Raw genomic sequence first — 13423 nt, 5'->3', positions numbered from 1 at the left:
AGAAACCCGGAGACCAAGATGCGGTCAAGACAACGCCTTAACTAGGCCTACTTGGTGCTAAGAGGTTCCGCATCGAGGCGGTCCAAGGTGTGGTCTATCAGCCGAATTGAGACACATCGTGCACCGCCTCTGAGCGCCGTGTTGAGTAAGCCGCACGCTTTCGGTGGCTGCCAGTCAGAGGACCAAAGATGAAAGCGACAGGGGTAGGTGTTGGTCGAGGACGACGGTGAGCTTTTCTCGTGCGGAACGTGTGGCCAGATCGATCGGACGCACAAAGTCCACTATCGGGTCTGATTGACCGAAGCAAGTCACACCGATGCCTGCATCAAGAAACAGCACAGGCAAGCCTTGGAACACGGAGGCAGAACACAGAACTGAGATCATATGGGAAGACGATGAATGGTATTGGTACACGGACGCGCGCTTCTGACCGCACTGGAACCGCTCTTGCGAGGTGCTCTTGCAAGTGAGCCGAAAGGTGAGCGTCGCAGAACAAAGATGGAGTTCTACAGAGATCGAGTGATGGAGCAGGGAAAGGGCAGCAACGCAACGGAAGCAGATTACTGGCTAAGGCCAGGGAGAAAGACAGCGACATTGCTGTGGAAGGTATCGATGATCGAGACAGTCAGAGCGTGACGGGACATCCGAGAGAAGAGGCAGAAAGAAAAGAGCGGCTGAAGAGCGGACAAGACTTATGCCTTGACCCTCTTCTTCGGGGGCTCATCCTCAAGGTCGATCTCTCCGTCGTCCTCGTCATCGTCCTCCTCGTCCTCCTCGTCCTCGCTGTCAAAGTCGTCCTCGTCGAACTCGAGGTCGTCAGCGCCAGTGTAGAAGTCGATGGCGCCGGGCCAGAAGTCCATGATGAGCGCGTGGCCGATACCGCCAGCGACCTCCTGATCAGTGTTCTCGAAGAAGGTGGAGAAGAACGAGCCGGGCTCAAAGTCGTCGCTGTCGGGGCCGCCAATGGTAGGCTTCAATTTGGAGAGGTTCTTGTCGTCGCTCTTCCAGTCGATCTGCGTCTTCTCGGGCTTGGTCTCCTCGAGGAAGTTGAACTCGTCCTCGAGCGACTTGGCGCCGTCGACCAGCGAGAACTTCTTGACCAGCTTTTCGTTGGAGAAGTAAGGGTTCTCGCGGAAGCTGAAGGTGATGGTAGCCGCACGGGGGTCCTCGATGTCGCGGTCGACCTCGACGTTGTAGAGGTACGAAAGCGCCTCGTGGTCCGCATCGTCAATGTAGACGTTGGTGGCCATGCAATTGATCAGCGCCTGGAACCAGAAGTCCTGAACGGACGAGACAATGTCGGCACGCTTCTTGTAGAGGGGAGCGTTGAGCTTGAGCTCGTGCTTGATGAGCTCGACATCGGCCTTGCGGAAGTCCTTATTGAGCGCGTCCACCTTCTGCTGGAGAGCGTCGGTGAAGGTCTTGGCCTCGGGCGATCGGTAAGCGTCGGTCATTGTGATAGATGTGTTTGATGAAAGGAGTGACACGGATGGTTGTGGTCCAGAAGGAAGCCTGAGTGAAGCAGATCACCAGGCTTTGTGATCCAAGCGTCTGTCAGAAGCACAAAGAAAAAGTTGAGCCGTTCTTCCAAACGTGCAGCAGCGGCGGCAGAAGGCAGTCTAAAATTTCGGCAGCGAGCACGTCTAAAAAAAGTTGGAAGTTCTTCCTGATGCTGCAAACACAGCTCAGGTGCATCAGATTTTTAGAGGTGGCAAAAGGGTGACAAAATTTGTGCATGCTCCTGAAGGAAAAATTTGGCAGGCGCACGGACGTCACCATGTGAACCTCAATCGTCTCCTCGCTACAGAGAGCCATTCATCAGATCTTGCCTTCGTGTGCAGGCTGGAGGAGTTGCTGGGCCAAAGACAATGATGAATGCCATTGAAGTGCTTCAGCGGCCGAGCACGTTCATAGTACCTATGCAGCATAGCAAGCCAATGGTCAAAGCGTTCTGAGCTTCCGCCGGTCCGCCTTCCCTCTTGGCTCCTTGAAGTGTGCTCTGCAGCGCACAATCTTTACGTCGTTGGTCAAATCATCTCGACCTGTGCTCGACCTGTGCTCAACGAGTGCGCTGCTCAACATGAAGCAGCACAAGAACGTCGTTGTGCTGCGCCGTCAATAGCTTCATACGAGCCTGGTGACCATCCTTGAGGAATTGCAACGCGTTCCAGCAGCAGGAAGAATTCTGTCGATCCGACACACTCAACGCGACGCGAGTCTGTGCGCCGAAAATAGGCCAGCGATCCGCCCGAGAAAACGGGCAGTCCTTCGCGTGAGCCGAGCCTACGCGGCGAGTCTGTTACTTTGCGCTCAGGCAGCTCAGCCTCGTCGTTCTTCTATGCCCGCGACTGATCAGCGTTGGCGCCATCTCAGCCCTCCACTGCCGACTCCTTCCTTCTTCCCCATCCTTCTTGGTCGTCGCCGCCTCTCTCCTAACATCGTCGAGGCATAAGCGCTCATCCGTTTCTGCAGCTTTGGATCACACATCGCGTTCACGATCGTCGGCACAACAATCCAATCCTAGCTACCCTGTGAAGCTACCCAAGATGGACGCCTCCGACCTCATCGAGGACGAAGCCGCCATTGCGCAGCAGAAACTCTCCAACGAGGAGTACAAGATTTGGAAGAAGAACTCTCCGTTCCTCTACGACCTCGTTGTCACTCACGCACTCGAATGGCCCTCCCTAACATGCCAATGGTTCCCTGACAAAGAGTCCCCCGCAGGTCAGTCCTACACGCAACACCGTCTGCTTCTCGGCACGCACACATCCGGTCAGGACCAGAACTACCTCCAGATCGCTCAAGTCCAGCTTCCGAACACCGGCGCCGACGGACCGTCCAACTCTGCCGAGAGCCGACTCGACCTCAAGCAGTACGACGAGGACAAGGGCGAGATTGGCTCCTACTCCGCGACGACCGCGCGATTGACGGTGGTGCAAAAGATCAACCACGATGGCGAGATCAACCGGGCTCGGTACTGTCCTCAGAATCCGGATCTGATTGCGACGCGGACGGTGACGGGCAAGACGTATGTTTTCGATCGAACGAAGCATTCGAACACGCCGAGTGCGGATGGGGTTTGTCGACCGGATATCATCCTGGAAGGGCAGGAGGCGGAGGGATATGGGTTGTCCTGGTCCCCTCTGAAGCAGGGGCACATCCTGGCTGCGAGTGAGGACACAACCGTCTGCCACTGGGACATCAACAACTACACCAAGGGGAACAATACCCTGCAACCCACGGCGACGTATACGGGTCACACGTCGATCGTCGAAGACGTTGCATGGCACCATCATCACGAATCGCTCTTCGGTTCGGTTGGAGATGATCGACAGCTTCTGCTGTGGGACACGCGCGAGTCGCCCTCAGCCCCCAAGTATCGCGTCGAGGCCCACACGGGAGAGGTCAACACCCTCGCGTTCAGTCCCGAGAACGAAAATATCCTGGTGACCGGTTCGTCGGACAAGACCGTCGCCGTGTGGGATGTGCGCAATCTCAAAGTCAAGCTCCACTCGCTCGAGTCTCACACGGACGAGATTTTGAGCGTTTGCTGGAGTCCACACCACCCAACGGTGCTGGCGAGCGCCAGCGCGGACAGGAGGGTCAACGTGTGGGATCTCAGCAAGATCGGCATGGAACAGACCCCCGAGGACGCAGAGGATGGCCCACCCGAATTGATCTTTGTTCACGGAGGTCATACCAGTCGTCCGACGGATTTGGGTTGGAGCCCACACATGGAGTGGGCACTCACCAGTGCTGCAGAGGATAACATCGTCATGGTCTGGAGACCGAGTAAGGCCGTGATCGATACGGGCAATGAGGAGGTTAGCGCCGAGGACCTCGAGTAGGGGTTGAATGCAACTTGTGTTTCACTGTGTTTCTCATCGATTGCGAGTTGTTTGTGCGAGACTGTGAGAAGGCAGGTTGTGCCACATCACTCAGTGCGAGGATCCAGACAACGACTCAGGACGAGGTTTTCGAAGCAGAAGGTGTGCTGCGCTTTAGGATACGGTGCGCATCCTCAGATGATCATCCGAACACACAACCTTAGTCAATCGACGTCTCAGCTGAACATGAATTGCAAACGTTTCTATTCCACCGCACTCAGAACTGCAAAGCGTACATGATGCTCACGCCGATGGTGCCCACAATGATGGTGGCCACGACACTAGCCAGCACGCCGACGCGCAAAAAGTCCTTGACGCTGACGTACCTGTCTCCGAGATCGTCCTCCATGCTGACGGCGATTTGGTTGGGGTATCCGCTGACGGGGAGGCCCATTGCTGCGCTGGCGACGAGGGTGGTTGCCATGATGAGGAGGCGGGGGTGAGGGGTGGCGAGGGACTCTCCGACTTGGGCGGCGATGGGAACCAGAAGGACGGCGGCGATGGTGTGGCTGATGAAGGTGGCCACTACCAGCCCGATCGAAAGGAGGGCGATGAGGATCTGCCACAACGGCAGCTCTTTGACGATCTCTTGGATCAGATCGTCGAGCGACTCTAGCAGTCCCGATGAGGTTACGGCTTTGCCGAGCGCAATGCCGCCCATAGCGAGGAATACCACTGTCCAGAGGAACGTGTTGAAGTCCTCCTTCGTCAGAATGCCCGTGCCGAAGAAGAGGACCATAGGAACGATGGCGATGATGCCCATGTCGCCCACAATCCACTCAAAGTTCTTCTCGAGACACCAGAGCGCGATGGTGCTGATAGCGACGGCCGAGATGAACCACTGGATCTTGGTGAACGAGTCACGGGATTCGTTGAGCTTCTTGATCACGGTACCTTTGCCGGCACCGTAGGACCAGAGCAGGATGAGCCAGATGACGACCAGCGAGAGACCCGAGACCGGAATTGTGACTGCGAACCATTGCAGCCATCCGACGGGCTGCTTCATGTACTGCAGTGCGATGAGGTTCTGCGGCGAGGCGATGGGCGAGGTCTGCCCACCAATGTTGGAGGCGAGCGCAATGCCCATGATCAGGCTCGAGGCGTAGGGCGACTTGGACGGCAGCGTGCGCAGGATAGGCTGGATGAGCGAGTACATGAGCACGGGCGCAGCGACGTTGCTGATCCACATCGAGGCGAAGCAAGCCACGCCCATGTGAGCCAGCAGTACGATGCTCGGACGAGTGCCGGCAAGGCGCAGGATCTTGGTGGCCAAGATCTTGTCGATGCCGTACTTGGACAGAGCGGCAGCCAAGGTGAAACCGCCGAGGAGCAGGCACATATTGGGTGCGAACATCTGCGAAAAGATCCACTTCGTTGTTTCGGGCGCGGTCATGCGACGGTCCTTGACGTCGTCGGTGCGGGCGACTCGAAGCACCACGACGAGGAGAGGCACCATGAGCGAAGTCACGAACAGCGGAATCACTTCCGTGGCCCAGAGGATGGTGCAGAACACGAGCATAGCAAGGCAGTTCTGCTCCTCGACGCGGTTGAAGAAGCGAAGACCGGGAGCCTTGAGCAGCGCGACCAAGGCGGTGAAAGCGATGATGAGATGCACCGTGCTCATGCTCAACCAGGAAGGGACAGTGAAGCTGCCACACGGGGTGCGCAACCTGAAAGGCTTCTTGGCTTCGTAGTCGTCCCTCTTGCCCGAACCCATGACGGTCCTCTCGAGCGCGGCGCCCTGCGCCCTCCTCTCGATACCGATCATCTCTCGCCAGACCGTGTTTCTCTGCCAAACGACCTGTTCGCGCAAATGCGTCTTGAGCTGCTGACTAGCGGCACCGATGTCACCTCCGGTGACCACCTTGGCGTAGAGTTGGATCAGCGTCTCGATGCACTCGTCGAGGCTGCGCTTGGTCTCGGCGGTGAAGGGCTGCTGTGTGCGCAGGCTGTCATTCATGTAGCGATCCTTGAGATCCGATTTGGTGATCTTGTCGTACTTCTTGAGGATCTTGCGCATACCGGTCTCGTTGAGCTGGACGAACTGCTTGAGTTCGGACATGGCGACGAAGATGTCGGTGATGCGCTTCTTGAAGGTGATGCGCATGTCGATGGCATAGTCGTTCTCGGCGGTCCAAATGGACATGGTCTTGGTATCGTTGGCGCCGTAGCTGCTATCGCCTCCTTCGCTGGAGCCTGGAGGCGCTTCGCTGTTGGCTGGATCGTCTCCAGCGAGCATGAGACCGAGCGAGCGACGTCGAACCGGCTTCTTGGCGAAGATGCTGCCCCAACGGCCCTTGCCGCCAGACTGGCTGGCATTGGAACCGCTTCGAGCCCTCCTTGCAAAGCCAGACGCATCCGGACCAATATCCGCCGACTCCGCCGACTGGTCTAGGAGCTGGCTGGATCGTTTCCTGTTGTTAGAAGGGCGAGCAGGAGCGCTGCCATCTTCGAGGTTGGTGCGGCTGTCTTTGCGTGAGCGAGACGGACCTGAACCCTCGCGCATGCGTTGCTCCTGGCGCGAGGCTTCGTTGTACATATGTGGTTGTGTGAAGACATTGTCGATGCTAGGGCGTCGATTCGTGCTGGCCTTGCCGGTGCGAACCGTATCAACCAAGTCATCGTCCTCATCGTCGTCGCTGTTACCGAAGTCGGAGTCGTCCTCGAAGTCTTCATTCTCGGTTCTCTCGAGATCCTCTTTGAGCTGCTGCAGATCGCCGCGCAGCTCGGTGTCCTTCTTGAGATAGAATTCGACGATCTTGTCTAGCTCCTTGTCGAGCAGAGGTACGAAGGCGCGATCTGTGTCGCTCGAATCGGCATCCTGCAGCAGCCCGGAAGACTCGTTTTCGACATCAGAATATGGAGCGTTGGGAACGGAAGGGAGCTCCTTTTCCATCAAATAGATGCTCTTCTTGAGATTCGAGTAGGAGATGTACTTGTCCGCCCAATCTGGGACGGCGTTGAACTGGAGACTGTGCGAGAACTTCATGGCGCCGTGCTGTTGTAGGTGTTGCTGCACGCTTCGTGCAAGATTCGATGATCTAGGAGTTGTGTCTACGTGGTAGCTCCGAGATGGACCGACGGGCTGAAGCAGGATAAGCTCGCCTTGGTCTGAGTCGTGCGAGGGCCGATGTGCCGAGCGTGGGCGCAAGGGAGATGGTGAGCCTGAAGAGCGGAATTGATGGTTTCCAGATAGGCTGTTGCGGTGAGAAGGATCCATGCAAGGGACGATTGAGCGTCCCTGAGCAGGGCAGGTGTCGAGAATGTGCTACGAAGAGCGATAGCACATGCACATCGAGAGTGCGAGCCTTTGCAAGGAAGAGAGAGGGACAGAAGGCGTAAAAGTAACGTAGAAGAGGAACAATGGTGCAGCAAAGCAGGCGATGAGGAGAGAAGGCCAGTGAAATGCGATTGATTTCACTGATTGGTCCAAGTGCTGCTGCATTCGGCCTGCAAAATTCCACTTTGTCTGGTCAGCCGCGCTCCCATGCCGAGATTATTGTTCGCCTGGCTGAGAGCGACGCCAGCGCCTTAAGCCTTCACAGCCTTGCTCATCTCAGATGCTTCCTCGGCCTCTTCCGACCGTCTTTGACTCAGCCTTGAGTGATTGCACGAAGCGCTGAAGCTCAAGGCAACATGTAAGCACTGGTGGGCTTGGCCAACGGAGAAATACGGCCGATGCCAGCCCAGCTGGCATGCAGTGGAGGCGAAAGCTCTTAAATCGCTAAACCACAAAAGCAAGGGTCCAGGATCGACCAAAAGTTGCACAGTCAGCCCTGCTACACCCTCCCACCCGACCATCCACCATCGGAAGCCACCGACCGGGCTGCTCAGAGGTCACATCGCCTCATCATGGGTCACGGCAAGTCCGACCGACCCTTTCTGAGTGCTGCCGAGCACTCAGGCGTCTACGGCTCCCACGGCGCCTCTTCCGGCAAAGTCGGTGGACTGGAAGAATCCACCTTCCATCCAGTCTCGTTCGACTGCTGCGCCATCTCATTCCAGCCCTGGTCCATTCCCGTCTGCTCGCCCGACTGTGGCGTTGCATTTGAGCTGACCAGCCTCATTCCCTTCTTGCGCAAGTTCGGCGTTCATCCGGTCACCGGCAGACCGTTCGAGCTGGACGATGTGGTGCGGCTCCACTTTCTTAAGAACGAGCAGGGCAGGTATCACGATCCCGTCTCTTTCAAAGAGTTTGATCAGCATTCGCATCTGGTGGCGGTGAGGCAGAGCGGAAATGTCTTCCTGTGGGATACCGTGCAGAGGTTGAATGTCAAGGCAAAGTATATGAAGGACCTGGTCACCGATGAGGCGTTTACCAAGGCGGACATCATCACGATCCAAGATCCGAATCGGCCCGAGGAGAGGAATCCGAGCTCGATGCATCATGTCAAGCAAGGGCTGGCGCTGAGTCAGGCGGACAAGGGCATCGACAGCTCGGAGCAGGTCAACCTGGGTGGCAGTGCACAAAAGCTAATCAACCAGCTTCGAGGCAGCACGTCGTCCGACACACCTACCTCATCCGCATCATCGTCCAAGCCCCAACACTCCCCAGCAACGAAAGAGACGACCTCGGCCTACACGCGCAACAAAGCCACAGGAGCATCCACCGGAATGACCGCAGCCAGCTTCACATCCTCGCATCTCACCCCGCGCACCGCCATCGAGCGCATCACCCTGGACACGGAAGAACTCATGTTCCAGCACATCCGCGGGCGCCCGCGCGAAAAGGCCTACGTCCGTCTCGCCACCAATGCCGGCCCTCTCAACCTCGAGCTGCACTGCGATAAGGCGCCCAAGACATGCTACAACTTCCTCCAGCTGTGCAAGCAGGGCAAATACGACGATACCATCTTTCATCGCAACATCCGCGGGTTCATGATCCAAGGTGGAGACCCGACAGGGACGGGAAGGGGCGGAAGCAGTATCTGGGGCCACGAGTTTAGGGATGAATATGACGAGCCGGGAGCGGAGAAGCATACAGGAAGGGGAGTGCTCAGCATGGCGAATAAGGGTAAGGGGACAAATGGAAGTCAGTTCTTCATCACTTACCGAGCGGTGCCGCATTTGGACGGCAAGCATACCGTGTTCGGCAGACTGGTCGACGGAGAGAAGGACAAGACGCTGACGGCGCTAGAGAGCATCCCGTCAGAAGAAGGGACAGACCGACCGCTGAGGAAGATTAGGATACAGGACGTGCTCGTGACGGAAGATCCGTTCGAAAAGTACCAGCTCAAGCAGAAGCAGGCCGCAAAGGCAAACGATCCGACGGATCCAGACAACATCAGGAGGATGGAGAAGAGGAAAAGAAGAGAGGCGGATAGGACCACTTGGCTGGGAACGGAATTACCGACCAAGGCGGAGGGGGATGGAGATAGGAGGTCAAAGGAGGCTGGGTTGCTAGCCAGTTCCAACTCGTCGATTGGAAAGTATCTCAATGCTGGAGCTGGGACGAAGGCAAAGACAGAAACGAGCAACGGATCCAATTTCGCAGCTGATAGCGGCACGAAGAAGAGAAAGACCGCTGGAGGGTTCGGTGACTTTTCAGGATGGTAGCATCGAATGCAGATCACCACAACCTTCAACAAACGCGTGAGCTGCAGCTGATTAACTGAGCATGTAGACCGAATGAACGAGAACGGGCGATTAGAGTGATAGCATTGCAAGAGATCATATGCGAGCATGGCAGGTGCTAATCAAGCCTCTGTCGTCGTCGTCGTGGCAGGCGCCGCATCCTCCTCTTCCATGTAGTTATCCACATTGATATCGTTCAACCCGAGATCCTCGTTCTGATCATACGTCCTATCGTAGACCTCCTCGACGATCTGCTCGTCCGGATCCGGCGCATAGGGGTTCTGGATATACGAGTTGGCCAGCGGGTCATCCAAGATCACCGTGTACGGCAGCGTCTCGCAACTAATGACGCTCTTCAACTTGCCCAGGAAGCCCTCAAAGTTGGATGCCTGGGTGGAAGAGTCTCCTCGCATGAGCACGCGCTCCGAGAGCTCGTCGTACACCTGCTGCAGCAGTCCTTCCAGCGTTGTAAATCGACCACCGAGGGTACCGGGCGACAGATGAAGGTCGATTTCGGGAATCGCGAATCCAGCAGTCTCGGACTTGAGCACGTCACGAGACAGATCCTCCTTGTCCTCCACCTTGAGCGTCAGCTTGCGACCCTGCGCAGAGACGGCCGCGCCGCTCTTGACTTCGTTGTCCTTGTAGCCGCAGTTGTCGCAGTTGGTCGACATGATGAGGATGTCCTTGAAGTAAGGGATGTTGACCTTCTTCATGCGTGTCTCGAGTGGCGCGTTGCAGGAGGAGCAGACACCGGCAAAAGTGTAGACCTCTTCGTTGTCGAATTCCGTCTCGCCTTCGTTCTTGTCGAAGCCGGTGGTGTGGACGTCGTCAGCAGCGGTAGCGTCGGTATGGGCAAGTCCGAGCAGCTCGTTCTGCTCCTTGGTTCGGGGGAAGTCGCGCTTGCTCCACTTGGCATCCGACATGCCTTTCCCGTACACATCGCCCATGAACTCGACGAACGAGTTGCCGGAAGGATCCTCGAGGCGGATCGAGAAGGGTGGCACTTTGCGGTTGGCCTTCTCTTCGGCGCTCATCGACGATGAGCTGGCACCGACAGGACCAAGACTGCGCAGACCCGACGAGCCGATCTCCTCGTCCTGGACCTCGGCATCCTCCGCTGGCTTGTCCTCGCCGAGAATGTCTCTCAACTTGTTGCATACCTCCTCGATCTTGGCGTACGCCTCAGGCTGCATGTGCTTTCGCAACGGCTGGTCAAGTTCCAAGTCACGAAGCGTGTCCGAGATGACGCCCTCGATGGTGGTGAGCTGGCCCTTCTTTGGTGGGATCTCGATCTGCAGTTCGGGAATGTTGATGGTGCAGTGTTCCGACTTGACCACCTGACGGTTGAGGTCGGCGACGTTGGTGACGTGGACCGTGTAGAGGCACCCCTTGGACTGAATCTGACCGGCGGACTGGATCTCGCTGTTGCGGTTGCCGCAGTGTGGGCAGGAGAACGAGACGACAATGACCTCGCGGAAGTAGGGAATGTAGGTGAGGAGCATGCGGGTCATGCCTTCCTTGTGGCAGTCCATGCAGAGCGAGGGGATCTCTTCAACCATCTTTTGCTCGCGCTCGGCGATCGTGCCCTCACCATCGATCGTGGTGGCAGCAACGGCATTGTCGTCGTCGGCTACATAGTCTCCGATGGGCTTGAAGAAGTCCTTGGAGTCCTGCGCGGTTGGCTGTGTTGTGGAAGACATGGTGGGAGCGTCGGCGATTTCGACGTCGTCGTCGGCGGAAAGGGTGGGCTCAGTGTTGGGTCTCTTTTGCAGCGGTCCTTCGGATGGTTCTGTCGTTCGTTTCATAGAGCGCCGTTGAAGAGGAGTTGGAGATCAAGCAGTTGATCAGTGGTGGTAGCAGAGAGAGTGTGGTCAAGTGGCAGCCGGAAGGTGTTGATGTCGAGTGACCTCAAAAATCTGTTGCGCCACCTCTGTCCGTGCTGTGTGGAGCTCGAGTGGGTTTCCAAAATTTTGGACGTGCTTCTTCTAGCTGATTCGACCAGAATCGGTTGTCTGATCTGTCACATCGGGTGATTGCCTGCCATTCGTCGGTCTAACACCCCTTGATCACGCGCCTCACCGTCAGCCACGTCAACTTTTCCGTCAGCGACACAAGATGATCAGTGACACACCGATCAAGCTGACTCTGCGGTATCCGTGCTCGATGCACGATAAGGACGAGACACCCTCTTTCTGTCGGATGTTTCGAGAAGCAGCATGCAAGCGTTACGGTTCCCCGCGGCACGTTATCTGCTTTCACTCGGCAGCCTGGCCACGGTCAAGCGAGGAGAGACCCTGTCAGTACGTCTGCAAGCGCATTCGCAGCGTCTGTCGCTGGCTCTTGTCCTCCGGCGCGCTCTCGACTGGGTGACGATGATCCCGAGCTGGGTCACTGATTCGAGCGGAGTAGGCAACCCGGTCTCGTGGCTTGGCGAGGCGATCAAGAAAATTCCGCCGCTATTTCCGCCTCTTGCCGAATGTACCACAGAAAAGCGTGTTTCTCTCGCTCTAGCCGAGGTGGCTAAGCATCAAGTTTGTTTTCCAGGCGACTTCAGCTGCAGCTCGTGGTTGGAAGACGCTCTTTGCAGGTGATGTACTCGCGCAGATGATTCCCCGGGGGCACCGGGGGAAACAATTGCATCCGACCCATTCATTGCCGTCGAACTCGCCGAACCCTGTGGTTCTGAGCTGCAGATGAGAAGAGATTGCTACTGGCACCATCCGGAAGAACATATGTCGACTTGACCTTGACCTACTAACGAGCTCGCTGCGGGACGCTGGGTCTTCTGCCAAGTCCTGTGCGCACGATTGGCTAGCCGTGGCTCGCTACCCCGCCGCGATCGCCCGGCCTCTCTTTCTGCTCTCTTGAGCGACTCGTCCCGATTCTCTCCTATGTATGTTTTGCACCGTTTGCTGCCGTCTCGCAGCTCTGAAGCGATCTCACCGGGTGGGCGCACGTGCAGCGGACGTTGTAGCGCAGGAACGCATGCACAGGACGTTTGTCACTCCCGCGTGGGAAACAGACGCGATCACATAAGCGATGATGCAGCTGTAATACAAGCTGCAGTGCCTTTCCAACCGGTCAACCCACCATCTCATTCTGCTCGCCTTTGATGCGAGCTAATTTGCTGCAGTGTGGTGCTATTCGCTGGGTGGGTTGAGGGCTGAGAATGAAGAATCTCAGCCCACTACCTGCAGACTGTGTCCATAATTCGCTGCTGCTGACTGGACGACGGTCATGATCGGGGTCGGAGTGCGGGTTTGTAGAGTGTTGAGTTGCTGACTGTGCCCCTGATTGTCGCAGGAAAGGATAAGCAGCGGGCAAACGCAAAGCGAAAGAAGCCATACGAGTGCGTACCACAGCAAGCACGGCACAGAGCGCCCGCAGAGTGTCTCTGGCCAGAAATATTTCGTGGCCCAACACTCCAAACAATTGAGAACTTTCCACTCCGTCGCTGGCTGAGTTGCAACAGCCGAGCCACGCTGCCAAAATTAAAGCTTGGATTAAAACGTGCTTTTCCAGTCTTAAAACTCTCTTTTTTTGGCTGAAGATGGGCGGAGTTGCCCTCGATGCGAGTGGAACTATTCGATTTCGGCCTTTTTTCCTTTTTTTTTGCCTCTGGAATCATTCCAAGCTGTGCCTTAAATTCAAGCCGAGACTGGGCTTGCAGCCTGGCGATTGCGGAGGACTGAGCTCGGGCAGCTGGAAATGCGCTTCGCTTGCTAGCCTCGCCAGAGCCTTGCCCATCATTTTCGCGTGTCACGCCCTTTGCTGTCTGCTGCGCTGCTGACTCCCACTTCGCGGTCAGTATTGAAATGTCCACTATCTCTTTGTCTGGTCACCTCCTTCGCTTTCTCTGCCGCCCTGCATCGTATACATCGTCATCCTCATCGTCGACATCAGCTCAGCCTCGTCACCTCTATCACGCCAATCTCGGTCTAGTGGACCATCATCAATCC

The 13423-nt window shown here is 56.7% G+C and overlaps 5 protein-coding genes across 5 annotated transcripts; 2 read left to right on the top strand and 3 right to left on the bottom strand.

Annotated features, from left to right (window-relative positions):
* Positions 1 to 692: 692 nt before the first annotated feature.
* PSEUBRA_001706 (Nucleosome assembly protein (NAP)) lies at positions 693 to 1454 on the bottom strand (the record flags this gene model as incomplete). Its single annotated transcript, XM_016434898.1, has 1 exon — positions 693 to 1454. One exon carries the CDS (start codon positions 1452 to 1454, stop codon positions 693 to 695), a length of 762 nt encoding a protein of 253 aa, XP_016293621.1.
* A 1092-nt stretch (positions 1455 to 2546) lies between these two features.
* PSEUBRA_001705 (Histone-binding protein RBBP4, N-terminal) lies at positions 2547 to 3848 on the top strand (the record flags this gene model as incomplete). The annotated part of the gene is made up of 1 exon (XM_016434924.1): positions 2547 to 3848. The coding sequence occupies one exon, from the start codon at positions 2547 to 2549 to the stop codon at positions 3846 to 3848; it is 1302 nt and encodes a 433-aa protein (XP_016293620.1).
* A 256-nt stretch (positions 3849 to 4104) lies between these two features.
* PSEUBRA_001704 (SPX, N-terminal) lies at positions 4105 to 6876 on the bottom strand (the record flags this gene model as incomplete). Its single annotated transcript, XM_016434906.1, has 1 exon — positions 4105 to 6876. One exon carries the CDS (start codon positions 6874 to 6876, stop codon positions 4105 to 4107), a length of 2772 nt encoding a protein of 923 aa, XP_016293619.1.
* Positions 6877 to 7739: 863 nt separating this feature from the next.
* PSEUBRA_001703 (Cyclophilin-like peptidyl-prolyl cis-trans isomerase domain protein) lies at positions 7740 to 9443 on the top strand (the record flags this gene model as incomplete). Its single annotated transcript, XM_016434914.1, has 1 exon — positions 7740 to 9443. The coding sequence occupies one exon, from the start codon at positions 7740 to 7742 to the stop codon at positions 9441 to 9443; it is 1704 nt and encodes a 567-aa protein (XP_016293618.1).
* A 140-nt stretch (positions 9444 to 9583) lies between these two features.
* On the bottom strand, positions 9584 to 11269 carry PSEUBRA_001702 (Zinc finger, ZPR1-type; the record flags this gene model as incomplete). Its single annotated transcript, XM_016434897.1, has 1 exon — positions 9584 to 11269. The coding sequence occupies one exon, from the start codon at positions 11267 to 11269 to the stop codon at positions 9584 to 9586; it is 1686 nt and encodes a 561-aa protein (XP_016293617.1).
* Positions 11270 to 13423: the final 2154 nt, after the last annotated feature.

Source organism: Kalmanozyma brasiliensis (genome assembly GCF_000497045.1).
Source record: "Kalmanozyma brasiliensis GHG001 unplaced genomic scaffold PSEUBRA_SCAF15, whole genome shotgun sequence".
Classification (NCBI taxonomy): Eukaryota; Fungi; Basidiomycota; class Ustilaginomycetes; order Ustilaginales; genus Kalmanozyma; species Kalmanozyma brasiliensis.
The sequence above is the reverse complement of the archived record's forward strand: the minus strand, read 5'-3'. Positions and strand labels throughout refer to the sequence as shown.